General features: G+C 56.1%; 3 protein-coding genes across 7 annotated transcripts; 1 reads left to right on the top strand and 2 right to left on the bottom strand.

Annotated features, from left to right (window-relative positions):
* The first annotated feature begins 1,499 nt into the window (after positions 1–1,499).
* On the top strand, positions 1,500–10,254 carry Gipc3 (GIPC PDZ domain containing family member 3). 3 transcript variants are annotated; one of them, XM_085843035.1, is made up of 6 exons: positions 1,500–2,019; positions 3,402–3,587; positions 3,716–3,896; positions 4,892–5,004; positions 7,277–7,371; positions 7,520–10,254. In XM_085843035.1, the coding sequence occupies exons 1-6, from the start codon at positions 1,840–1,842 to the stop codon at positions 10,089–10,091; spliced, it is 3,327 nt and encodes a 1,108-aa protein (XP_085699161.1). In that variant the 5' UTR covers positions 1,500–1,839; the 3' UTR covers positions 10,092–10,254. The 3 variants fall into 3 exon arrangements, with proteins under 3 accessions (XP_085699161.1, XP_085699162.1, XP_021030151.1); XM_021174492.3 differs by having other exon boundaries at positions 1,519–2,019; positions 7,277–7,358; positions 7,520–7,951; XM_085843036.1 differs by lacking the exon at positions 4,892–5,004 and having other exon boundaries at positions 7,277–7,358.
* A 79-nt stretch (positions 10,255–10,333) lies between these two features.
* Positions 10,334–16,919, bottom strand: Tbxa2r (thromboxane A2 receptor). 3 transcript variants are annotated; one of them, XM_029482188.2, is made up of 4 exons: positions 16,891–16,919; positions 16,472–16,542; positions 12,293–13,156; positions 10,334–11,064 (listed from the first exon to the last, which is right to left on the bottom strand). In XM_029482188.2, the coding sequence occupies exons 3-4, from the start codon at positions 13,067–13,069 to the stop codon at positions 10,816–10,818; spliced, it is 1,026 nt and encodes a 341-aa protein (XP_029338048.1). In that variant the 5' UTR covers positions 13,070–13,156; positions 16,472–16,542; positions 16,891–16,919; the 3' UTR covers positions 10,334–10,815. The 3 variants fall into 3 exon arrangements, with proteins under 3 accessions (XP_029338048.1, XP_021030365.1, XP_029338049.1); XM_021174706.3 differs by lacking the exon at positions 16,891–16,919 and having other exon boundaries at positions 16,472–16,787; XM_029482189.2 differs by lacking the exons at positions 16,472–16,542; positions 16,891–16,919 and having other exon boundaries at positions 12,293–13,277.
* Positions 16,920–19,265: 2,346 nt separating this feature from the next.
* On the bottom strand, positions 19,266–24,406 carry Cactin (cactin, spliceosome C complex subunit). Its single transcript, XM_021174163.3, has 9 exons — positions 24,099–24,406; positions 22,516–23,083; positions 22,256–22,401; positions 21,755–21,917; positions 21,512–21,626; positions 21,041–21,233; positions 20,529–20,648; positions 20,141–20,427; positions 19,266–20,053 (listed from the first exon to the last, which is right to left on the bottom strand). The coding sequence occupies exons 1-9, from the start codon at positions 24,308–24,310 to the stop codon at positions 19,563–19,565; spliced, it is 2,295 nt and encodes a 764-aa protein (XP_021029822.1). The 5' UTR covers positions 24,311–24,406; the 3' UTR covers positions 19,266–19,562.
* Positions 24,407–24,751: the final 345 nt, after the last annotated feature.

Genomic DNA, 24,751 nt, shown 5'->3' with positions numbered 1-24,751 from the left:
GCCTCCTACAGCCCCGGGAGGGAGAGGAGCGCTTCCACTTATCAACTGAGGAAGGATTAAGTCCATCTGAGTTTTGTTTTGTGACAATGTCTCATGTAGCCAAGGCTAGCCTGGAATTCACTGTGTGTCAAGGACGACCTTGATCCTCCACGTCCCCAAGTGGCCCAGATCTCTTCTCTTCTCTTCTCTTCTCTTCTCTTCTCTTCTCTTCTCTTCTCTTCTCTTCTCTTCTCTTCTCTTCTCTTCTCTTCTCTTCTCTTCTCCCCTCCCCTCCCCTCCCCTCCCCTCCCCTCCCCTCCCCTCCCCTCCCCTCCCCTCCCCTCCCCTCCCCTCCCCTCCCCCCCTCCCCTCCCCTCCCCTCCCCTCCCCTCCCCTCCCCTCCCCTCCCCTCCCCCCTCCCCTCCCCTCCCCTCCCCCCTCCCCTCCCCTCCCCTCCCCTCCCCTTCTCTCTCTCTCTCTCTCTCTCTCTCTCTCTCTCTCTCTCTCTCTCTCTCTCTCTCTCTCCCTGAATGCTCTATCTGTATGTACACCTGCATGCCAGAAGAGGGCATCAGATCCAATTATAGATGGAGGTGAGTTACCGGCCAGTGCTCTTAACCACTGAACCATCCCTCCAGTTTCCGTTGTTGATTCTCTTTTAAGTCATCTACATTGTGATACTCTGTTGTGGGAATCTAGAAGACACACACAGCCTCAGGTGTTCATTGACCCCTGCACACCCCACTTCACCCACCACATACCTGGGGATCCCTGAAAAAGTAGCATTTTGGTCTTTCTTCCTTCCTTCCTTCCTTCCTTCCTTCCTTCCTTCCTTTCAAGATTTATTTATTTATTTATTTTACATATGTAAGTACACTGTCGCTCTCTTCAGAGAGACACACCAGAAGAGGGCATCAGATCTCATTACAGATGGTTGTGAGCCACCATGTGGTTGCTGGGAATTGAACTCAGGACCTCTGGAAGAGCAGTCAGTGCTCTTAACCGCTGGGCCATCTCTCCAGCCCTGGTCTTCATTTCTTAACAAAAATTCTTTTTGCAGGGAGAGTGGGCTAAGTTGAGAAAGGGATTCTCTGTGTAGCCCTGGCTGTCCTAGAACTTGCTCTGTAGACCAGGCTAGCCTTGAACTCAGAGAGCCACCTGCCTCTACCCTCCCAGTGCTTGGACTAAAGATGTGCATCCTCACTGCCTGGCTATCGACAATTATTTTTCTAGGGGTAGTGCACACAATTTTAATTCCATCACTGGGGAATCTGATGCCAGAGGATCAGGAGGTTAGGGTCACCCTTGGGTACATAGTGAGTTCCAGGCCAGCCTGGGCTACATGAGATTCTGTCTCAAAAACAAAACAAAAATTATTAAGGGAGAGATTTGGAGGTAGGGGCCGCAGGTGGTCTTTAAAATAAACAGGTGAGCAGGAACTCACTGGGAGCTCTGGGGACTGAGCCCCAGAGGAGAGCCCAGCTTGTGCAAGAGCCCTGAGGCAGGGTGGACCCTTAGGTAGGGCAAGGAGGGAGGCACGCGAGGCCAGATAGACAGAGGGACAGTGCACGGGAGTTCACAGGCAGGGACGGGGGCTGCGGGACGGTGGGCTGTGTGAGGAGCGGAGGAGGGAGAAGCGGAGGACGGGCGGGGCTCCCCGGGAGGCCAAGACTGGACGCAGCACCCACAGCCCGGGGCCTCCCCCTGTTGTTCGCGAGTCCCGGGGGAGGGCGCGGCTGGCCCTAGCGGGCGGTTTCACCTTCCCCCGGGCGGCTCGGGTTCCCGGATCCGCTTACGCCGGGCTCCGCTGTCGCGGGACCTCGGGCGGGAGGCTCAGGTGCGCGCCGGACCCCACGCACCATGGACAGTGCTGAGCCCCGCGAGCCCGGGGCCACCGAGCCCCCCGCCCGCGCGCGCCCGCGCTTAGTGTTCCGCACGCAGCTGGCGCACGGCAGTCCGACCGGCAGGATCGAGGGCTTCACCAATGTCCGTGAGCTCTACGCCAAGATCGCCGAGGCCTTTGGCATCGCTCCTACCGAGGTGAGGGTGGACCGCGGACACCACCCAGGATCCTGTCTGTACTCCACGCGAAAGACAGGATCAGACCCTGGGAATGGGGTTCCCATAACCGCCAAGGACCCGACCCAGGTGTCAGGAGCCCATGAATGTCTAATGGGTGGCAATCAGCTCAGTGGGTAGAGCAGTCACCTAGGGTTTGGAAAGCCAATTTCCATCCCCGACACAGGATAAAGCAGGTGTAGTAATGTAAAGTCTGTTATTCTGATTCTGGGAAGGTGGAGGCAGGAGGATTGAGAGTTAAGCTGGTCATCCTCAGATACATAGGAAACTAGAGGGTCAGTCTGAGCTACATGGGGCCTTATATAAAATAAAATCACTTTTAATTCTTTTCAACTCAATTATTTCTACTATTCCCTTTCAGTTGTTTGTTTTCTTTCTTTTAATTTTTTTCTGAGACATGTAGTCTCACCATGTAGCCCTGGCCGGTCTGGAACTCGCTCTGTAGACCAGTCTGGTTTCAAATTCACAGAGATCTACCTGCCGCAGCCTCTAGAGTGCTGGGATTAAAGGTGTGGGCCACCCGCTTAGTGTGGGGTTGATTTATTATATGTAGGGCACCAGAGTACACGGTGGAGGTTGGGCAACAGTTTGCAAGGGGTCAGTACTCTCCTTCCACATGCAGCCCTTGGGAATCGAACAGGCTCAGGACTTGGCAGACTGGCCACAAGCCCCTCCCACTCCCTCCCTCCTGACACCAGCCTTCTTGTCCATTTTCTTTTCTTTTCTTTTAAAAGATTTAGTTATTTATTATATGTAAGTACACTGTAGCTGTCTCAGACACTTTAGAAGAGGGCGTCAGATCTCGTTGTGGATGGTTGTGAGCCACCATGTGGTTGCTGGGATTTGAACTCAGAACCTTCAGAAGAGCAGATGGTGCTCTTAACCGCTGAGCTCTAGCCCTCTTGTCCGTTTCATTCCATTGCTTGTTCATCTAATTAAGATAATATCTCGCTTTGTAGCTCAGGCTGGCCTGAAATTCACTCTGTAACCCAAGCTGGCTTCTAACTTCCAGCATTTCCCTTGCCTTGGCTTCCCAACTTCTGGGCTTACACTCCCGATTCAGGATGCTTGGCTTTTTAATTTTTTATTTTTGGGAAGCCTGAGACTCTCAGTCATCCTTCTGTCTCAGCTTCCTAAGTTCCTGCTTAGGAACAGACAGACCTAAAGCACACCCACAGTCTTGCCAGACCACTTGGTCACCGGTGAGCAGTTAGAGGCTGGGGGCAGCTGCTGTTTCCTGCGGACCACGGGTGCGTCTGGCCTCCAGGGGGCGCCCGCAGAAGGATTGAACAGAATCGACTTTTGTCCATGGCTCAATCTGGGTCCCTCTCTTATCCGAACAGATCCTATTCTGCACCCTCAACAGTCACAAAGTGGACATGCAAAAGTTGCTAGGGGGACAGATTGGGCTGGAAGACTTCATCTTTGCACATGTGCGTGGAGAGACCAAAGAAGTGGAGGTCACCAAAACGGAGGACGCTCTAGGACTGACCATCACAGACAACGGGGCCGGATATGCCTTCATCAAGGTGCCTGTGGATGTGTGTGTGTGTGAACTGGGTGATTAATGGCCTTGTCGAGTCCTAAGAAGACTCTGGGGACCCCAGGGAGGGCGGCCCCGGGCACACGAGTCACGAGTGACTGTCATTTCCCATAGAGAATCAAGGAAGGCAGCATTATCAACCGGATTGAGGCTGTGTGCGTGGGGGATAGCATTGAGGCCATCAATGACCACTCTATTGTGGGCTGCCGGCACTACGAGGTGGCTAAAATGCTCCGGGAGCTGCCCAAGTCTCAGCCCTTCACCCTGCGCCTAGTGCAGCCCCGGAGAGCTTTTGGTAAGGACTGATGGGCCCCAGGCTTGCCCCAGGGCAATGAGAAGCAGGAAATGGTATTCTGACTCATATTCTCATAGCCCAAGCTGCCATCAAACTCAATATGTACCCAAAGATGACCTTGAACTCCTCATCCTGGCCTGCTTTGCAATGACGTCGAGAAAGGAGGGTTGCTTCTAGAAAAGTTTCTCAAACTTGGCGGTGTGAGCACCGCACCGTTTTGGGGTGCTTTCTGTGTAGTGTCCCGGGCTCTTCAGGGTGCTGAGCAGTGTTCCTTACTCTTTGTCAGGAGCTCCTTAAGGGGGGATAGCCACACATGTCCCCAGACATCACTCAGCAGGGTCTCTTAGGGAAAGAATAATATAAACCTCCAGGACTCCAACCCTGACCACACCCCAAGCCCTTCACTGGAGGATCCTAAGGGGAGGGAGGACCTGAACCCCCACCACCACGCCCCCAGCTCCTTCACAGAAGATCTAGGCGGAGCTCCACCCTGACCACACCCACAACCCATCACTGGGGGATTCTAGGTGGGAGCTCTATGCCTGACCACGCCCCTATCTCCTCATTGGAAGATTCTAGGCGGGGCTCCACCCTGACCACGCCCCAAGTCCCTCCCTGGGGGCGGTTTAGATGAGACTCTACCCCCTGACCACACCCGCAGCCCCATAGTCCTTCAACAACCCTCAGGAGATTAAGGCATGCCAACCTTGAGTTCAAGGTCTCCCTGGGTCACAGAAGAAGACCCTGTTGACAAAAGAAAACAAACATGAAAAACAGTCCACACAAAACAGGACACGCCGGGCGTGGTGGCGCACGCCTTTAATCCCAGCACTCGGGAGGCAGAGGCAGGCGGATTTCTGAGTTCGAGGCCAGCCTGGTCTACAAAGTGAGTTCCAGGACAGCCAGGGCTATACAGAGAAACCCTGTCTCGAAAAACCAAAAACAAAACAAAACAAAACAAAACAGGACATATCTGTCACCGCTTGCCCCCTCAGATATGATTGGCCAGAGGAGCAGGAGCAGCAAGTGTCCTGTGGAAGCTAAAGTGAGCAGCGGGAGGGAGACACTGCGCCTGCGCTCAGGGGGCGCTGCCACTGTGGAGGAGGCGGTGAGTGACTGTTGGGATGGCCGCAATTGACACCCTCTTGTCAAGCCCACAGTGCTAATGGTGATAAGGCTGGTCATCCCAGCATTCAGGAGGATGAGGCAGGAGGATGGTCGCAAATTCAAGGCTAGCCTGAACCTATGCTTAGACCCTGTTCTCAGAGCCGCAGTTTCTCAGCTTGTGCAGTGGGTACCAGCTGGAAAATAGGACAACAGGAACAGCTCTGATCACAGAGTCCAATGGGTGCCACCTGTTCCTAGCGAAGGAGCGGGAGGGACCATCGTGACCTCTAACTTACTATTATTGGTTATTTTTTTTGCACTTGTGTGTATGCATACAGCGGTCAAAGGTCAATATCTCTGTCTTTCTTACTCCCCAACTTTAATTTTTTTGTTTTTGTTTTTGTTTTTGTTTTGTTTTTCAAGACAGGGTTTCTCTGTGTAGCCCTGGCTGTCCTGGAACTCACTCTGTAGACCAGGCTAGCCTCGAACTCAGAAACCCGCCTGCCTCTGCCTCCCAAGTGCTGGGACTAAAGGTATGAGCCACCACTGCCCGACTCCAACTTGAATTTTTTTTTAAAGATTTATTTATTATTATATGTAAGTACACTGTAGCTGTCTTCACATGCACCAGAAGAGGGAGTCAGATATCATTACGAATGACTGTGAGCCACCACCATGTGGTTGCTGGGATTTGAACTCAGGACCTTCAGAAGAGCAGCCAGTGCTCTTAACCACTGAGCTATCTCTCCAGCCCAACTTTAAATCTTTTTTATTTTATTTTATTTAATTATTTTTGTTTTTTCGAGAGAGGGTTTCTCTGTGTAGCCCTGGCTATCCTGGAACTCACTTTGTAGACCAGGCTGGCCTCGAACTCAGAAATCCTCCTGCCTCTGCCTCCCAAGTGCTGGGATTAAAGGTGTGCTGTGCCACCATGCCCAGCTCCAACTTTAAATCTTTTGTTTTGTTTTGTTTTTCGAGACAGGATTTTTCTTTTTTTTTTAATTTTTAATATTTTTTATTACATATTTTCCTCAATTACATTTCCAATGCTATCCCAAAAGTCCCCCATAGCGCCCCCCACTTCCCTACCCACCCATTCCCATTCTTTTGGCCCTGGCATTCCCCTATATTGGGGCATATAAAGTTTGCAAGTCCTATGGGCCTCTCTTTCCATTGATGGCCGACTAGGCCATCTTTCGATACATATGCAGCTAGAGACAAGAGCTCCAGGGTACTGGTTAGTTCATCATGTTGTTCCAACTATAGGCTTGCAGATCCCTTCAGCTCCTTGGGTACTTTCTCTAGCTTCTCCATTGGGAGCCCTGTGATACATCAAATAGCTGACTGTGAGCATCCACTCCTGTGTTTGCTAGGCCCCTGCATAGTCTCACAAGAGACAGCTATATTTGGGTCCTTTCAGCAAAATCTTGCTAGTGTATGCAATGGTGTCCGCGTTTAGAAGCTGATTATGGGATGGATCCCTGGATACGGCAGTCTCTAGATGGTCCGAGACAGGATTTTTCTGTTATAGCCCTGGCTGTCCTGGAACTCCCTCTGTAGACCAGGCTGGCCTGGAACTCAGAAATCCACCTGCCTCTGCCTCCCGAATGCTGGGATTAAAGGCGTGCGCCACCACGCCCGACTTTTAAATCTTTAAATGGCATTTCAATAGTTTTATTATATTTTGCTTGTGTACTTTGTGTGTGCACGTGTGTGGAAAGTGCGTGGACAGGAGGTTGGAGGTCAGAGGACGTGTGGGGAGCAGTTCTCACTTCCACCTTTAGAGACTTCTAGAGCTCGAACCCAGCTCCTCATGCCTGTGAGACGAGAGTCTCACGAAGCGCTCAGAGCGCCTTGAGGGGTGGCATTCTGTGTATTAACTGGACTAGGTAATGTGTGTCTTGTCTGGTTTTTCAAGTGTGTTCAAGTACATCCATCACCCACCCTCTCATCTCCTTACCTCTTCCACCCAGACCTCTGTCTCCTCCTCTCACCTCTTTATAATGACACATGGTTTGTGTCAGGGCACAGACCATCCGCTACACCACTGAAGAAAGTGTCTCCTTATCCCTTTAGCTATCACTCCTGGGGGCGGGTCACCCAGGCCCTCCGCACTATCAATCGGGAAGGCTTCACCTCCAGCAACCACAACTGTCAATTCTCAGAAGCGGGGTTCTGCAGCCCCTACCCCTAGGAACCACTAATAGTCTATCAATCTTGGGGCGGGCCCTCCAACCTGTCACTCACCCACTGGACCATTCACCTGTCCGCAGCCCAGCGATGTGGAAGCGGCAGCGGCACGCAGGGTGGACGACCTGCTGGAGAGCTACATGGGCATCCGAGACCCCGAGCTGGGTAAGCGGCGCGGGTAAGCGCGGGGTCCCCGGCGCGGGAGGTGGTAGGTGGAAGCATGCGCCGGAGCTTACAGTCAGTCTGTCTGTCCTCCCTGTCCCTCCGTCTGCCCTTCCATCCCTTTTGCTTGTGCATCCTGTCCCTCTGTCTGTCCGGTCCCGCAGCGGCCGCGGTCGTGGAGACTGCTCGGAGCTCGGCGGGAGCCCAGGCTTTCGCACGCGGCCTGGACGCCGTTCTGGGCGAGTTCGCCTTTCCAGACGAGTTCGTGGTGGAGGTGTGGGCAGCTATCGGCGAGGCCCACGACGCTTGTGGCTAGCGTGTGTGGGAGTCTCAAGTCCTGGGCCCAGCCCCCTGCCCCAACGCCACTCCAGAACCCAGGATAGCCCTGAGACACGGCCTGCCACCAGAACCCGACCCAGTTCTGAGACCCAGGCCCACCCTGAGGTCCAGCCTGGTTCTAGCACCCAGTTTAGCTCTAAGAGCCAGCCAGAACCCCATCCCTGTTCTGGAACCCAGGTTAGTTCCGAGGGCCAGTCCAGCTCTAGAACCAATACTGAAGTCCGGCCCAGCTCTAGAACCCGACCCAGTTCTTTGACCCAGGCCCACCCTAAGGCTCAGCTTGGTTCTAGCACCCAGTCAGAATCCCAGGCTGGTTCTGGAACTCAGGTTAGCCCCAAGAACAGCTCCTGCTCTAGAACCAAAGTTGATGTCTTGCCTAGCTCTAGAACCCGAGCCAGTTCTGTGACCCAGGCCCACCCCAAGGCTCAGCCTGATTCTAGCACCGAGCTCAGCTCTGAGACCCAGCTGGAATCCCTGGTCAGCCCTGAATTCCAGTCCTGCTCTAAAACCAAAATTGAAGCCCAGGACAACTCTAGAACCCGATCCAGTTCTGTGACCCAGGCCCACCCCAAGGCCCAGCTTGGTTCTGTAACCCTTGTTTCTGAAGTCCAGCCAGCCTTTAGATCCCAGCCTAGTCCTGACTCCAGAACACAGGTCAGCTCGGAGGCTCAGGCTGGCTTTGGAACCCAGAGCAGCCCCAGGCCTGAGCCTTGTTCTAAAACTCATCTTGAACCTGACTGCCAACCCATCCCTAGAACCCAGCCTGGCTCTGAGGTCCAGCCAGGCTTTGAGGCCACACCCCATTCTGGAGCCCAGGGAAATTCTGACACTCATGCCCGACTTAGAACCCAAGCCAGCCCTCAGGTCAACTTCTGCTTGGAGACCAAGTCCACTTCTAGAACACAGTCAGGCTCTGAGAGTGGGCTTGGTTCTAGAACACAGATCCACCCAGATAGGAAGCCATGCTCTAGAGCCCAGCCAGACACTGGGACCAACTCTGATGCTGCAGCTCAGGTCATGGCTGACCCTCAGCCTTCCAGAATGCAGCCAAGCCCCGTCCCACAGCCACACTCTGAAATCCAGACAAATGTTAGGAGACAGCTGGGCTCAGAGCACCACCCCAGCAGCCAGTCTCGGAAGCCAGGTTCTGAGAGCCAGCCCAGGTATGAGACAGCCGCCACCATGGCCTGGCCCTTCCCTGAGACTTGGAGTGGTTCAGGAAGAAGGGCTTGCTTGGGACCCCAAGCAAGGTCCAGCAAGCCACAGACTGATGAAACCCAAGCAGGCTCGAGTAGCCAGCCATCTTCCACACCTCTGCCTAGCGCAGGCACCCAGAGCCATACTGCTGCCCAGTCCAAACTCAAACCTCAGCCTTGTTCCCCAGCACAGCTACCTGCCAGTGCCTCCCAAAGCCCTGAACCCCAAGCTAGCCCCAGTGATGAGTCTGACTCTGAGGCCCAGCCCAGGGGCAGGAGCAGGAAGGCTCTGACAGCAGCGCCCCACCCCCAAATGCCATGCACTCCCAAAACGAGGCCCAGCTCGGGGTTGTCTCAGAGTGCCGACCCCACCCCACCCAGAAGATGGCTTGCAGGCTCCAGGGCACAGTCTGACTCTGGGACCCAGACCGACTTCCAGGCCTGGCCTAGCTCCGGAGCCTACGCAGGTTGGGCCAGACATCGAACGTCCCAGCTACAGTCATTGGCAGAGAAGGAGCCCAGCTCCAGGTCCCTTTCTAGTTCTGGAGGCAGAAAACAGCACCTGGTGACAACTGGAGCCAGCTGTGTCCCCCAGCAGGACACAGGGCAGTGGCTTGGCTCTGCAGCCCACTCAGCCTCGAGAACCCAAGTCAGTCTTCAGGTTCCACCAAGTACTGGAGCCCAGCCCAGTGCTGGGAAGGATTCCAGTTCCAGAACTCGGCTAGGCCCCAGCCCCAGCCCCAGCCCCAGCCCCAGCCCCAGCCCCAGCCCCAGCCCCAGCCCCAGCCCCAGCCCCAGCCCCAGCCCTGACACTTCTGGAAGTCAGCCCAGCACAGTAGCCCGCCCCCTCAGCTTTAGAGACAGTGGCCGCCCACAGACCCCTGGCCTTCAGCCTATAAAGGAGCCTAAGCCCCTGACCCAACCTCAATCTCCAAGCCCACTGACCCCTAGAGCCCCCACCCCTGCCCCGAGCAAGGTCCCTGGGCCTTGGCCTCAAGATGGAACCCAGGCCACAGTGGGCCCCGGGCCAGGCCCCTCACTCTCTCTCCTGGGCCCTGGGTCACCAGGCCCAGACACTCCCCAGAAGCCAGCCCTTTTGCCCAAGCCCCAGCTGGGATGCCAGAAGCCCAACCCCCCCACCATATGCATCACTCCTAGCCCCTCCCCTGGGTCTGGGTCCCTCCCCCACCCCAGCCTGTGACCTGACTCATCCCAGCAGGATTACAGGATGGTAGAAACTGAAGCTTAGGTTTCAGGGACCTGGCTACGAACCCCAAAGCCCCTGTAAGAGAATCCAGCCATAGAAGGCATAGGGGTGGGAGGCTCCTAGGAGACTTTGGTGGGCAATAAAGGAGCCCGCACCTCCACAGCCGCCAGTCTCCTCTTGACTGTGGTTTTCTCAGAGCTGCGGGGGAGGGAGGCAAATGGACACAGGGATGCTTAGGGGAGCGCTCCAGAATCTGGACATTCAACCATTTATTGAACATGTGTGTTGGACAGCCATGGAGCAAGGGGGCTCAGGAAACACTGGAGAGGTTGGTGAACCCGGCTACAGGGACCAGAGTGGGTACTTCCAACACCCAAGGCTGGTGACCTGTGAGCCTGGAGGAATGTGAAGCCCCGTGTCTCAGACTCGGATGCTGGCAAAGTGGAAGACGCCTCCAGCACCCCAGGTTTTCCCTGTGGAATCCTAGATTCCTGCCAGGGGCCTCCCACATGTGCCCCCAGCCTCCTGGCTGACAGGGAGTAGTCTGGGGAGAGGGCCAGGGAGGACCTCTCTAGCATAGAGGAGGTATGTTTGCAGTTCACAGGAGTCAGCCCCATGTTGTAGCTCCGTCCTTAGTCCACCAAGCACTCAGGCTCCTGGGGCAGGGCACAGGTCAATGGCAGTCACTAAGGATTCCAGGTTTAAGTGGCACCGTCCTTCAGGGTCCACTGAGCATGGCCTGGGCTGGAGGCCGGTGCAAGGACACAGCCTGGAGCTGTGAACTGAACCGCGGATGCAGGCGCCGGAGCACAGACCGGCGAAAGAGGATATAGACCCAGGGGTCCAAGATCTGGTTCCAGGTGGCCACACGCAGGTAGATGAGCAGCTGGTGCTCTGTGGCCCGTGACAGCTGCCCGGAGAAGTTCATGACAGGCGGTGTCTGCAGCAAGGTCTGCACGATGAAGACCTGCAGGAGCAGAGGGTTGTACTGTGTGGCCCAGGAGCAGTGGGCAACCTCTGAGCTGTTGCTGAGGCTGGGTCCAGGAATGAGCACAGGCTTTGAGCTCATCACATCCTACTTGGACTGAGGTTTAGAAAGCAAACTTGGACGAGTTGGGCATAGTGGCGCACGCCTTTAATCCCAGCACTTGGGAGGCAGAGGCAGGCCAGTTTCTGAGTTCGAGGCCATCTTGGTCTATAGAGTGAGTTCCAGGATAGCCAGGACTACACAGAAACACTGTCTCAAAAAACAAAACAAACAAACAAAAAAACCCAAAAAAAGCAAACTTGGACTTACTGAGGCAGGAATCTACCCTAAGCCAGTCTCCAACAACTGCTTCTTTTTATTGATTCTTTTTTTTTTTTTTTTCTTGAGACAGGATATCACTGTGTAGACTAGGCTGGCCTTAAACTCACAGAGATCCGCCTGCCCCTGCCTCCCAAGTGCTGGGATTAAAGGCGTGCGCCATCATGCCCGGTTTACATTTTATTATTATTATTATTGTTGGTTTTTCGAGACAGGGTTTCTCTGTATAGCCCTGGCTGTCCTGGAACTCACTTTGTAGACCAAGATGGTCTTGAATTCAGAAATCTGCCTGCCTCTGCCTCCCAAGTGCTGGGATTAAAGGCATGTGCCACCACGCCCAGCTACATTTTATTTTAGATAGGGTCTAGTCAAATTGTCCCAGCAGCTTGGGACAGACCTTAGAGCCTGGGAACCACACACCTCCTCTCTCCTAGAGGAAAGTCGCCTTTGTGCTAGGGGAGCCTGGATACAGATGGTACACAATAAATGTTTGCTAGAGGAACAAGGCAAGACAAAACAAAAACCTGTGCCCACATTAAAGTCCTATCAGCTGGGCTCCATCCTCCTAGGAGGGCATCTATACAAGCCTGGAGTCTATGTGGTGCCAGGGGACACAGCAACATTGGGTCGACCATCCAGCCATTCTGTCTAGAACGCTTTCCCCAGCACTGTCTAGCAGGTGAACTCCTATTCATCCTTCAAAGCCCTACTCTAGAACACACAACCCCTGAAAGTCTTTCCTGTTACACCCTGCAGATTCCTAAAGCCCCAAAGATCTGAACCCCAGGATTGCCCTTCTCCTGAGACACAACTAAAGAAGGTCCTCATGTTGCTGGGAGTGGGGTGGGGTGGGGGAGGGGATGATGGGGGCGGGGCGGGGCCGACTCACCAGCAAGGGCATCCAACACACCGTGGCCACCACCATGATGCCCACGAGCTGAACCATCATCTCCACCTCGCAGTCCCGCGGGCGCTGCGTGGCCTCGCGCGTGTGGTAGACGCGGCAGAGTGTGGCCACGCTCACGGTGTTGAGCAAGAGGGACAGCCCCACGGACGCGCTGCCCAGGAGTGCGAATATGAGCCCGAAGACCACGTCACCGCGCTGTGCCCCGAGTGTCAGGAAGCACCAGGAGCCGGGGTACTGCACACTGTAGCGGCCAAGCCCCAGCAGTGGCAGCAGCCCGAGTGCCCCGGCCGCCACCCACACCAGCCCGACGGTAGCCCAGGCGCGGCGCGATGTAGCCGTGGGTCGTGAGAAGGGCCGTGTGATGCCCACGAAGCGCTCAGAGGCCATGGCGGTCCCCAGGAGCAGGGGACACAGCCCGAAGAACACCATAGCTACCCCCATGAAGTAGCACAGGCGGCAGCTGGGGTCAGTGGCTCGCCAGTCCAACAAGGCGGCGTGCTGCGACGCCACGATGGCGCCGGTGACTAGCAGCCCCAGGAAGTCGGTGAGAACGAGGCCGCACAGCAGAGCGAGGAAGGAGGAGCGGGGTCCCGCGCTGGGCCGCGCCCCAGCCAGCACGCTCAGTGCCAGCAGGTTGGACCCCAGGCCCAGCGCGCAAAAGGACGCAGCGAACCATGGCGACGCGATGGCACGTCGCTCCTGCAGCGTGATGTTCACCGGGCGAAAGCAGGCCCCCAGCGAGGTGCCATTGGGCCACATGGCTCCTGAGCCTGACGCTGCGAGGGGGTCAGCACCCCATCAGACACAGATGGCAGGGACGTTGGGCTAGCGCTGACTCCAGCGCACCTGGAAGACAAGGTGGGCTGCTCAGCGGGGCTCGAGCACCTATGGAGAACTCCTATAGAGACTTCGATGCCTCAGGAACAAAATACCCGTTCTTTAGGGCAGTCTTTGACTGCCGGATCACTGTTGGTCCCACGACTGCTTCTGGCCCCATGAAGTGGCCCAGCCAGCCTGGAACTCTAAGTAGTCCTGCCTCAACCTTCTGAGGAGCTGAAATGACAAAGATGTGTTCTGACACCCTGCATTCCAGGTTGGAGTTCCAGTCCTTATACTCACTATGTGGCCTCAGTTTCCCTATCTGTCATTCATTTAGCCTGTGAGGTTGTGGGGGCACTCGTTATGGTCAGGGTTTGGTACCTGCCCTGACACTCCCACTGGATGGGTGTGGGTGTGGACTGTTCCTCCTCTCCTCTGACGTCACTTTTATAATAAGAAACGTACCAAGAAGTTCCTGCTCCATTTTGGGAATGAAAAAAAAGCCTGATGGCGACATGTCCCCGGGAAGGACTCCAGCAGAGACCGGTGTGGGGCGGGGACGGGGAAGGGGCGGTGGGGGGGGGGTCGGTGGAGAGGGGATTCCAGCAGAGACTGGTGTGAGACACGGGGGGTTTGGGGGGAGATGTAGAGACAAACATCACAGAACCGAGGTTGCATATGGGGGTCCTCTAAAAGTGAGACTGTTCAATAACAAAATCCTTTGCAACACCCGGAAGGCTGAGGCAGTAATTTAAGGTACACAGGGAGATTTTAAAAAAGGCAGGCAGGCAGGCAGGCAGACAGACAGACAGACAGACAGACAGAAAGAAAGAAAGAAAGAAAGAAAGAAAGAAAGAAAGAAAGAAAGAAAGAAAAAGAGAGAGAGAGAGAAAGAAAAAGAGAAGAGAAGAGGAGAGGAGAGAAGAGGAGAGGAGAGGAGAGGAGAGCAAAGGAAAGGAAAGGAAAGGAAAGGAAAGGAAAGGAAAGGAAAGGAAAGGAAAGGAAAGGAAAGGAAAACAGACAAGTCCAAGGTCAGAGACCAGAGACAGGCAGTAGCCTGTCTCTGTCACCCAGTGTTCCTGTGCAGCCCAGGCTGGCAATTCATGCTGATCCTCCCTGCCTCAGATTCTTGGTGTGAACCATGTTTGGCCTTTTTTCTTAATTTTTTGTTTTGTTTTGTTTTTTTGTTTTTAACTCACATCATTCATTTATGTGTGGGGGTGTGCAAGGGCACACGTACAGTCCAGTGTGTGTCAGAGGACACTTGGTGGGTATTAGTTCTCACCTTTCAACACATGGGCCTTGGGAAGCTGAACTCAGATTGTCAGGCTTGGCTGCAATCACCTTTACCCACTGAGCCATATGGCTAGTCCCTGACTTTCTCTTTCTCCCTCCCCACCTCCAGACCCCTCTTCCCTCCCATTGAGCTCCAGGGTTTTAACAGTTGGCCACTCAAGGTTTGGGATGCATCATCTGTTCTTGCCCCCAGATCCCCACAGAGAGCCTCAGTTTTTCCTCTGGTAAAGACAGCTGATGCTGAGAACAGTTATTTCTGGTGCCTACATCTGGCACACAGTAGGTGTTTAATTTATGCAACCCAGAATGCTCCATGCAGGTATAAACAGCCTAGTAGGCGCTGCTTCCATGATCCCCTTAGGAGGCCTTACTACAGACCACCGCCTGGCTGGGCCTGCACCATCCAGAGGAGGATCCAGGGACGAAACTGAGGCTCAGGGATGAGGTCAGGGTGGGCGGCCTGGTGGATGGCATCGTCCTGCCTCTGAGGTGCTCTGCCTATCTTTGAGTTTCAGTGCCAGGACTCATATGCTCCCTTTCCCAAGGCGGGCTTCATTGGTGGCCAGCCCCCTGCTCTGTCCAGTCCTTGGCCCAGCCTCGCCAAGGCCACCAGGTCCCTCACAAGCCAGCTCTTTGGAGACAAGCATCAAGGAGGGATGGCTTTTCCAGCCCCTCCCTTCCTCCCCTGGGGTTCAAGTGATAATGGTGAGCTCAAGTTGCCTAGGCAAGACTTGAGGCAGGCCTGGCAGCCTCCCACGCTGGCCAGCAGCCCATGCTGTGTGGTCTCAGGAGACTTACTTGGCGTCTCTGCACCCCCTCAGGTTCCACAGCTTTGGAGCAGGGAGCTTTGGGCCTGGGAATTTCAAGGCTCAGGAATTCTGTTTGTCCTCGTGCAGACTCTGTGTAGACCAGGCTGGCCTGGAACTCACTGAGCTCCATCTGCCTCCAGCTTCTGCTGGGGTGACAGGCACAGGCCACCACACCTCAGCTTTGTACACCAGGGAGCAGAAGGATTCTGGAACCCTCCCACCCTGAGTCCCTGGGATGTGGGATGGTGCTGCGTTCCTGGGCCATGTCCCCACGGTTGGGGGTGGTAGGCAGTGGTGTTCTGTCTGGGATGGGGCCTCATCCTTGTATATGTGTGCCCTGGGACGCTAGAGCTCATTCCTTGAGGCCCAGGCTGGGTGGCTGAGTTCCAGCCTTGGTGGAATGTGGTATGTGGCTGGGCTCTGCAGGCTAGGCCCCTCCTCCTTCTCCCAACTCCTCCATCTGCAACAAGCCTCCTCCACCAGGCCTCAGAGCAGCCTGGGCTCCCCACACCTCCATCACCCATAGCCATGCTACACAGCCTCAGTTTCCCCCATGTAACGGATTTGCCTTCCCTGGTGACTTTCTGCTTATGAGCTCCTGAGGCTGAGCCTTGGCCCCAGCTGTGCCCAGTGGGCTGTTCTGCCAACACCCCAAATACCCAGTGTGCATGCCCCACAACCCCACAGACTCAGGTTCACCACACGCTGTTCCCCCAACTGCCTGCTTCCTGTTTGTGCCACAGCTCCAGGGTGCAGGTGTCATCCTGTGGCAGTGGGCTGGGGGAAGGGGCCCCGAGGCCTGTTTCCTGGCATGTTGGATGGATGTCCCTCTCTGGGTAGGACATGTGCCATCGAGATGCGACTCAGGTTCTGAGCTGAGCCTCTGTGAGTACAATCACCAAGCCCAGCTCCAAGCCACACGCTGTAGCTCCCAGCTCCATTCCATCCCACCCCCAACTTTATCACTGCCACAGCATCTTGGACTGGCCTCACCCAGACACAGGAAACCAGTGTACCCATGTGCCACCAGGGAAACTGCACTTGCCCAGGCTAGACCACCGGAGTAAATGTCACACCACGGGATCCCCTTCAGGGAACTTTGGTACCTGGTTGTTATCATTCTCCCCTGTAGGCAGGCCACAGCAGGGTTGTGGCTGAACCTGGGTTCCCCAGGCTCTACACAGAGGCTTACCTGGGTACAGTGGTGTAGTCAACAGTAGGGAGGCGAGGGACTCACCTGTGCTGCTTGTACCTAGGTGTCCTCTGTAGTGTTCCAGGCCAGGCAGAGAGAGCAGGTAGGGGAGTTCCCTGGGGAAACCAAGTCACGTTGGTTGAGGGGAGGCCCCAACAGAAGCCCTGGGGCCGTGGGTACAGGGGAGCGCTGGAGACCCTCAGGCGCCCAGGGCTGGAGGGATGGGACTGTGAGGCTGTTTCCCGTCCCGCCCTGTCTCCATCTGTCTTTCTGCTGCCTGTCTCTCGTCAGCCCCACCCCCTGCGCTGGCGCTGGCCTCTCTCCGCCGCTAGGGTGGGAACCAGGCAGGGCACAAGGGTGACAGAGTAGAGAGACATCAGTTGTTAAAAGGTCAGGGACCCGGAGGCCATGTGGGAAGAGCTAAGAGGCCAGATGGGGCTGGTCCTGGCACAGCAGCAACTAACCCTCGCCACGGCTGTCCAGGAGCCTTCCAGGGATCTTGGGTCGGCAAGGCCAGCTCCAGCCTGACTGCAGGGACCAAAAGCTGGAGGGGAAGGAGAGGGCTGGGGTAGGGGAGGTGTGCAATGGGTAAGGTCGGAGACCAAGCTGTCCTCTAGAGATGGAGCAGTCTTGGGGAACCCTCCCCTGCAGACCCACTGCCTGAAGCCCTGACAGTTGCCCAGGATGACTGAGCCAGGCAGGGGGTGTTAGTCCTGTGCCTGGTAGCTTGAGGAGGCGGGGCTATGTGGGGGAGGTGACCTTGGGTCTCTTTGGCCCTGACAGGTCCTGGTGGGGATTGAGATGCCTGGCCTGGCTGTGACCTCAACCTCCCAGTTCCATAGTCTGCCCAGGGTCAGCCAGACTCTTGTCAGCAGCAGGAAGCCCCTTGCCTGCTGCACCACCCCCACCCTTCCTGTCTCACAGTCCTGAGGCTTCCCACCCATCCCAACACTTGGTCCTGAACCCTGACTGGCCTCTACCCCCGTGAGGTTTGTAGTTCCTCTGATTTCCTAGCTGGGCCTGCCCTGCCTATCCATCCCATAAGCTAGGGACAGAAATGGACACAGATCACCCCATGTTTCTTTTTTTTTTTTTTTTTTTTGGTTTTTCGAGACAGGGTTTCTCTTTATAGCTCTGGCTGTCCTGGAGCTCACTTTGTAGACCAGGCTGGCCTCGAACTCAGAAATCCGCCTGCCTCTGCCTCCCGAGTGCTGGGATTAAAGGCGTGCGCCACCACGCCCGGCCACCCCATGTTTCTGTGCTCAGGCTGCTGAGGCAAAGCAAATGTCTTTACCTTCTCAACATCTGGTTAGGTATCAATGCTGTGGGTGTAAGGGGTATGAAGATTGGGGTTTTTTGGGGACTGGTGAGATGGCTCAGCAAGCCGGTAAGAGCACTCATTGACTGCTCTTCTAAAGGTCCTGACCTGAGTTCAAATCCCAGCAACCACATGGTGGCTCACAACCACCCATAATGAGATCTGATGGCCTCTTCTGGTGCGTCTGAAGACAGCTACAGTGTACTTATTTATAATAATAAATAAATCTTAAAACACCAAAAAAAAAAAAAAAAAAAAAAAAAAGATGAATAGGTGTCCTGGCAGGAATGTTTGGTGGTGAGGGTGGAGCTGTGGTGGGAAGAGGACATGAGGCTGCTCTTGATGTGGATGGGTTGGGGTGGGTGGAACAGAGAGAGAGGTGGTTGTATGTTCTTCCTCTGTCCCTTGGCCTGAGATAAGGATATGTCTGGTCTGGAGAATCAGGCAATGGCTGAAGGACACTCATCTTTGTTGTGTGGAGGTAACAGAGCTCAGAATGCATGGTGAAACTTAGGCAGAAACATAGCGTGATGCAGAGCCCACACAAGACCATCGGGTGAGGCCCAGAGCTGTAGTTTCCTACTAAGGCTCCCAACCACAGTCAAGGACAGGAGGAGTTGGGCTCAAGGCTGCTGGGGTGGTGTGGGAGCTGAGGCTCAGGATGTACCCCCTGTGGCTGTGGCTTCCGCCGAGGCCGTGGGGCCTATTCTTAGCCATGGACACAGCCAAAGGAAGGAAACAACTGACGTGGGAGCTGGAGGCAGTTTCCGGGACTTTAGAGTCCTGTGTGCATTGGGAGAGGTCTGAGCACGGGGTCTGCATCCATGCCCGCCTCACCATCTATGGCTGCTCAGTGCCCTGGGATGGCTGGACCCCCTTTCATAGGGCGGGGCCTGCCCTCCAATGCTGGGCACCTCAAGATGCCCTTACCTGCATGCCCCCATCTGCTTCCCCAGTTCTGCCTCTTTGCAAGCTGGGACCCTGCACACAGGAGAAGCCAACAGGCCGGAAACTTCATAGTGTAGTGGGGGAGGGGATGGACCCCTTGTAGCCCAGGTAGAGGAACTGAGGCCCAACATGCTATGTGCTGTGCACGGCATCCAAGTATCTCTTAAGCTCAGATGTCCCAGCTCTGTCCTGGTGGGACCTTTGGAGATGAGTGAGTACCCACGGCAGAGGCCATTAGTCATGGCCTCCCTGGGCTAACAGGACAGGGCTACTTTTGGGCTGCAGTACAGTCCTATCTGGACAGGTGTGTGTCTTGCTACATTCCATGGGGTTAGGGGCTGGGATGACAGGGTGGCCTCTCAGCCTTGCCAATGGGTGACACTTGGTGGCAAATCTGGGCTGCCAAATGGTATCCTTGGCCTCCACTGGGTGCAAACAAGGACCCACCCCAGTGGTGACAGCTATGTCTCCCTAGACAGCAATGGTCTTGTCAGAGAAGACCCCGAGTCCTGACCCCAATTCCCTGAGCCATCTGGGTGTGGTATCTGCCCTGTGACTCAGATCAGAAGCCAGTTTAGAATAAGCTTTCTATTAAATGTATCAGAACCACACGGGGTTCCCCGGTTGAACAAGTCCATGGAAACAAGACCTTTCTGTAAGTAAGCAGTCTTCCCAAGAAGAGTTAAAAATCCTTTCAGGACAGGCAGGGATCTGCCAGAGGGGCTGCGGCCAGCACAGTGCTGGTGACTGAAGCCCAGAGGTGGTCCACAGATTCCTAAGGCTTCTGAAGGAGGCCTCCTGGTCCTCTTGGCCTTCCCACCTGGGAGCTGTCCAGGGGCCAGCCTGACAGGGGCGGGCAGCCCACAGGTGTCACCGGCGGTAGCGGTAGCGCTTGAAGTGGAACCAGAGCTGGAAGATTCCATTGGCGAACTGGCAGCGGAAGCCATGGCGGTGCGAATACTCCCACTCACGACTGACGATCTTGAAGGCGATGTCCTCGTAGGGCGGTCCTGCATGGAAGCGCAGAATGGCAAAGTCCCGGTTGTCTGCGCAAGCCTCCAGGAAGTACTCAGGTGTGGCGCGCTTACGGATGAGGTCCGGGTAGAAGATGTTGAATTTGTAGCCCTGCACAATCTTGGGTGGAGGGTTGTCGAAGTCATAATGTGTCTGGTTGTATTTGTTCCACTCGAAGCCCGTGTGCACGCGGTTGAAGAAGCGAGGTTTTCGCGGCCGGTACTTGTCGGCCCACAGGTAGGCCCGGCCGCCCAGTGGCATCTCCACGCTGAACTGTGCCTCATCCTGCCCCATGCCCTCCCTCGCACGCCGGAAGAAGATGTCCTCAGCGCTCTCACTCGCATCACCTGTGAGGGCAGAGGGGTCAGCTGGGGCTGCCCACACCCGTCCCTGCCCCCGCCATGACAAGGTCCCCAGTCTGGGCCAGCCCCTACCTGTAGCCTGAAGCTGCTGGCGAGACAGCTGCAGGCGCTGCAGATCCTCGTGTGGCTCCAGCACATGCGCGTCCAGAGGCAGTTCGTGTGCTGTGAGCAGCCGTGGGCTGTAGCGGCCGGCATCGTAGTCTGCCAGGCTCTGCTGGATCAGGTCTTCCTCCATCAGCACTGCCTCCCCTTCTGCCTCCCCCTCTGTTTCTCCTGGTGCTGTGGCCTCCTCAGGATCCACAGGCTCCACTGGGTCCACTGAAGTCCCAGGGCTGGGGGGCCGCTCCTCAGGTTCAGGGCTGCACAGGTGGTGAAGGAAGAGGTGAGGCCCATCCTGCTAGGCTTGTACCAGCTCTTCACCCACCTAAGGGTGCCCCACCTGCCGGGTCATGCTGCTCACCTGTGGGAGGCCGTGGGCTCCGACTTGAGGATGGGGAACAGCGGCTCGCTCTCCACACCCTGCTCCTGTTTCAGCTTGAACAGCTTCTGCCGAAGAACATCTTGGTGGCGCTCACGGAGCCTGGAAAAAGGAGGGTGTCACCATCTCAGTCCCTTGGTAGGGCACATTCACACAGTATGGCCCCAACTGGCTGTGGTGCTTGGCCTACTTGGATGGGGGACATCCAGAGGAACCAAGGCAAGCCAACAGTTGCCATTCATAGGGCATGGGGACATCCAGCAGCCACCACTGCCATGTTTACACGACACTGCCAAACATGCACGGAATCTATATACAATTCTCTTGCCAGATTGGGAGGGGACAGAGGGAGGAAAAAGAATTGTGTGTAAGGGTAGGGATGGGGAGGGGCCTGGGCGAGGCAGCAGGACACACAGCCTGGTGCTGAGGTGACAATCACTAAAGAAGCACCGGTCAGGGAGGACACAGGTGTCAAGGCCCTGTGACAGCCTCACCTGGCCCTGGCCATGTGTGCGCGCAACTGCTGCAGCAGGCTCTCCCAGTAGCCCATGTCCAGGTTGGGGCCGCCAGCCCGGATCTTGCCCTCGATGCCCTGGAAGATGACCTGCAGCTGGTTGTACGTCTTTCCCTTGAACACAGACTGTACATCGGAGCTGACTGAGGCATTGACTCCCTCACGGCGCTCACCTGTAAGACAGGTTGTTGAGCGTGGCCTGAGGTTCCCAGCTCCCCACCTGGGATTCAGGAACAGGCCTGCCTGGTAGGGGGTAGCTGGGCAGCACACCAATTTAGACTCTGCTTGCCCTGGTGAAGGCTGAGGCTCTGCAGGCAGGGATAGCAGCTGTCCCGGGCTGCGGCCATTCCCTGAGGCTCCTTAGGAGACACGTTCTGCTGTCCAGCATTCAGGTGCTGCTGTGCCCTGCAGAGGCCTCAGAGGAGCTGGGAAGATGTCCCACCCTGCTTACCTGGGCCCTTGCCAGAGGCCTCCAGCTTGCGGAGCTTGGCAATCTCATCCTCTGTGATGGTCGTCATGTCCCGCCAGAAGTCCACGTTCTTGCCCTGCTCTAGTTCCATGTACACCTGTGGAGCAGGGATGTGAGCGGTAGGACCTGAAGGAGGGGTGTGGGGAGGAGGGCTGAGGCAATGTAGGGCAGGATAGGGCAGGGCAGAGCCAGGCACAGCCGCCCAGGCCGAGGTATGTGCAGCACCTGGATGTCCTCCAGCAGGTCCTCCATGTCCGCCACCGTGAGGCCGTTGAGGAAGGTGTAGGGCTCGTGCATCTCCACCGCCAGGTCGTCATCCTCTGCGCTGATGTACTTGGCCAGGAGGTCGATGGGCTTAGCTCGCCCATCTCGGATTCGGATCTTGGAGCTGTAGGAGGAAATGGGGTGGCAGGGTCAGGGCCAGAGTTCCGCTGGCACAGCTGACCCTCGGCCCCAACCAGCCAAACAGGTTCAGACTGTCAGATGGCCCTGTGAGCCTGGCCCTCCCCATGGTGGGACAACAGGGTTGAGCTGGGGTCCCCAACAGGTCTGTGCCCAGGTTCCTTCAGTGAGGCAGAGGATACTCTGGACAATGGATCCCATATCCCCATCACTGTCTTAATGGGACTCCCCAGGGATTTGTCTCATGAGTTCACACGCCACGCCTGGCAGAGCCAGGGGAAAGGGAGATTGTAGTTTCCAATAGAAGGCCAGGGAGGAGCGCACCGAAGCTTGGCCTGCCGCAAGTGGAAGCTGTCCTCCTGCTCCTCCCACGTCTTAAAGTGTTCTGCCTCCTTCTCCCGCTGCAGCAACTCCAGCTCCTGCTCCCGCATGGCTTTCTCCCGTTCCCGCTCTAGCCGCAGCTGTTTGACCTAGACAGTAACACAGGGAGCCACCATGGTGAGAGGCGTGTGTTCAGGCATACTGAGCCTCCAGAAAAGGACGTGAGCTCCCACGCAGGCGTGCGTGCTGCGAGGCCGGCCTACCTTTTGCAGCTCCAGCCGGTTGTCCTCCTGGATCCTCTTGTTGCGCTCCTTCAGCTCCTTCTCCTCCAGGTGGCTGATGCCCTTCTTCTCCAAGGCCTTGTTCCAGATGAAGGTGCCCAGCAGGTTGTTGTCTCCAAAGGGGTTGTCGGTGTTGGTGTAGCCCATGTACTCCTCACCCCAGCCCATCTTCTCCCGCTTCTTGCGCTCCTTAGCTTCCTTCTTGGCCAGTCGCCGTGCACGCTTCTCCTCAGGCGTCTCGAAGGCCTTGAGCAGCTCTTCTTGCTGCTTCCGCTCCTCACGAAGCCGCAGCCGTTCCTGCAGGCTCTGCTGCTGGCTCAGGGCCAGGGCAGCTGCACCAGGACTCCGGGAACGTCTTGGGGAGTCCGAGCTAGACGCGGATGACCCCGGGGACCACGAGCGCCTGTGACCCTTACGGGCCCGGGAGCCCTGAGCCCGCTCCTCACCCGAGTCAGAGCATGAGGACTGGTTCTGTGAGTGCCATCGGGGTGGTCGAAGGCTCTGGCTTCGCCTCCTAGACTTCTGCCGCCGCTCTCCTTCCGAATCTGACCTGTGGGAAGGACACACCAAGACCTGTTCAATGCTGGCTGCTGCTGGACACCATCCTAGGTGCTGAGGTCACAACCAAGACCAACACCGAGCAAGTACTTGGCTTTCTAGCCTCACTGACCTGTAAATCACATCGCTCCCCACATGAACTAGGCTGCCCTTCATAGTAGAGCTACACAAGTCCCAGGGCCATAACAGACAATACAGCAAGAGAAATGAAGGTTGAAAGTGAGGGAGTAGTTCTTTTTTATGTAGTTTTTCTTTTTTTTTAATTTTTGTGTTTTTCGAGACAGGGCTTCTCTGTGTAGCCCTGGCTGTCCTGGAACTCTGAGACCCTCCTGTCTCTGCTTTCTGAGTGCTTGTTTTATCTTAAATATGACATCTACAATGCTGTCATGTGGGAACTCCCTCTACAGCCAGGCTGGCTCTTATCTGTCTCCTAAGTATTGGGGTTACTGGTGTGTACAGTGCCATCAAGTCCTGCTGAGATGACAGGTAGAAGGGATGAGAAATGACAGACGAGAGACCCAATAGATGGAGTCTCTGACAGCCCAGGAACCACGAAAGAGGAAAAAGCACCACCAAGTAGTATTTTGAGAACATGAGTTCGAATCCCCAGTACCCACAGTAAAAGATAGATGTGGCTATTCGGGCTTGTATCTCCAGTGCTGTATGAACGGTGTCCTGATTAGGCTTTGGTCAACTTGTTAGAAGTACAGCCAGTTGAGAAGAAGGTCTGTCAACTGAGCAGAATTAACTATGAGGAAATGCAAAAAAACTTAACTGTGAGGCAATGGCCTGTAATCCCAGAGCACTCCAGAGGCTGACGCAGGAGGCCAGCCCGGGACAAGACAGTGTCTTTGAATGCAGAGGTGGCGAGTGGAGTCATTCGGTCCCCTATGCTCATAGCCCGCGGTCCCCGGGTGTCTCCTTTGCCCTGGCGCAGCCCGGCATCTCGGATACCGCTCCGCCTGCCCCTCGGCTCCCAGGCCCGAGCAGCCCCCCAGGACGCTTACCTGCGCCCTCGGCTGCGCCGCTTGCGTTCGCGTCGCCGCTCGTGTTCCCGTCGCCTTCGGCTGCTCCGCCCATGGCTCCGGCTGCGGCTGCGGCTCCGACTCCGGCTGCGGCTCCGGCTCCGGCTCCGACTCCGCTGCTTCCGACCCCTGCGACCCGCAGACGGTGAGCGCGAGCGAGAGTCTCGACCCATTTGGCGGCCCACGCCGCGCATGCGCGCGCGTAAACAACCAGGAAGCTTGGCGCCGGGGACTTTCCTTTGCCGCGGCGCTCTAGGGACTGCCCAAAGTGCGCCTGATCATAGGAGTGACTTACTCCCTCTACCCCGGACTCCAGGGACAACATAACCTGAGATTTCTCCGGAGTTCTCAAGCTGGGAACACATAGTAGATTCCTAACGGGATGCCATTAGAACTAGCGGATTGATGCTCCATTCATGCAGTGAAGGAGACTGACCTAGGCGGGCCCTCCCTCGCGCCCTAGGTGACCTGTGAGCAATGTGCTTAGGGAGGCGGAACTACGAGGCGGTTGTTCTAGGGCGGAAGAGGCGCCTAGTGGGCACATAGGCGGGGTCTTGGGGGCGGGGCCTAGCAGAGGAGCTTATGGGGAAAAAAGTAGAGCTGGGTTGGGCGGGGCTTACGGAGATCGACAACTG

Source organism: Mus caroli, unplaced genomic scaffold (assembly GCF_978045245.1).
Source record: "Mus caroli unplaced genomic scaffold, Mus_caroli_1 scaffold_9, whole genome shotgun sequence".
NCBI lineage: Eukaryota > Metazoa > Chordata > Mammalia > Rodentia > Muridae > Mus > Mus caroli.
The sequence above is the reverse complement of the archived record's forward strand: the minus strand, read 5'-3'. Positions and strand labels throughout refer to the sequence as shown.

Bases quoted from the DNA above. Each gene is read 5' to 3' on its own strand.
- Gipc3 (XM_085843035.1), top strand. From the start codon at position 1,840: ATGGACAGTGCTGAGCCCCGCGAGCCCGGGGCCACCGAGCCCCCCGCC. The intron at 2,020-3,401 runs GTGAGGGTGGAC...TTATCCGAACAG, and splicing joins TTGGCATCGCTCCTACCGAG to ATCCTATTCTGCACCCTCAA. The intron at 3,897-4,891 runs GTAAGGACTGAT...TTGCCCCCTCAG, and splicing joins GCAGCCCCGGAGAGCTTTTG to ATATGATTGGCCAGAGGAGC.
- Tbxa2r (XM_029482188.2), bottom strand. From the start codon at position 13,069: ATGTGGCCCAATGGCACCTCGCTGGGGGCCTGCTTTCGCCCGGTGAAC. The intron at 11,065-12,292 runs GTGAGTCGGCCC...CTGCTCCTGCAG, and splicing joins TGTGTTGGATGCCCTTGCTG to GTCTTCATCGTGCAGACCTT.
- Cactin (XM_021174163.3), bottom strand. From the start codon at position 24,310: ATGCGCGGCGTGGGCCGCCAAATGGGTCGAGACTCTCGCTCGCGCTCA. The intron at 22,402-22,515 runs GTAGGCCGGCCT...GTTACTGTCTAG, and splicing joins ACCGGCTGGAGCTGCAAAAG to GTCAAACAGCTGCGGCTAGA. The intron at 21,627-21,754 runs GTGCTGCACATA...CCTGCTCCACAG, and splicing joins ACCTGCTGGAGGACATCCAG to GTGTACATGGAACTAGAGCA.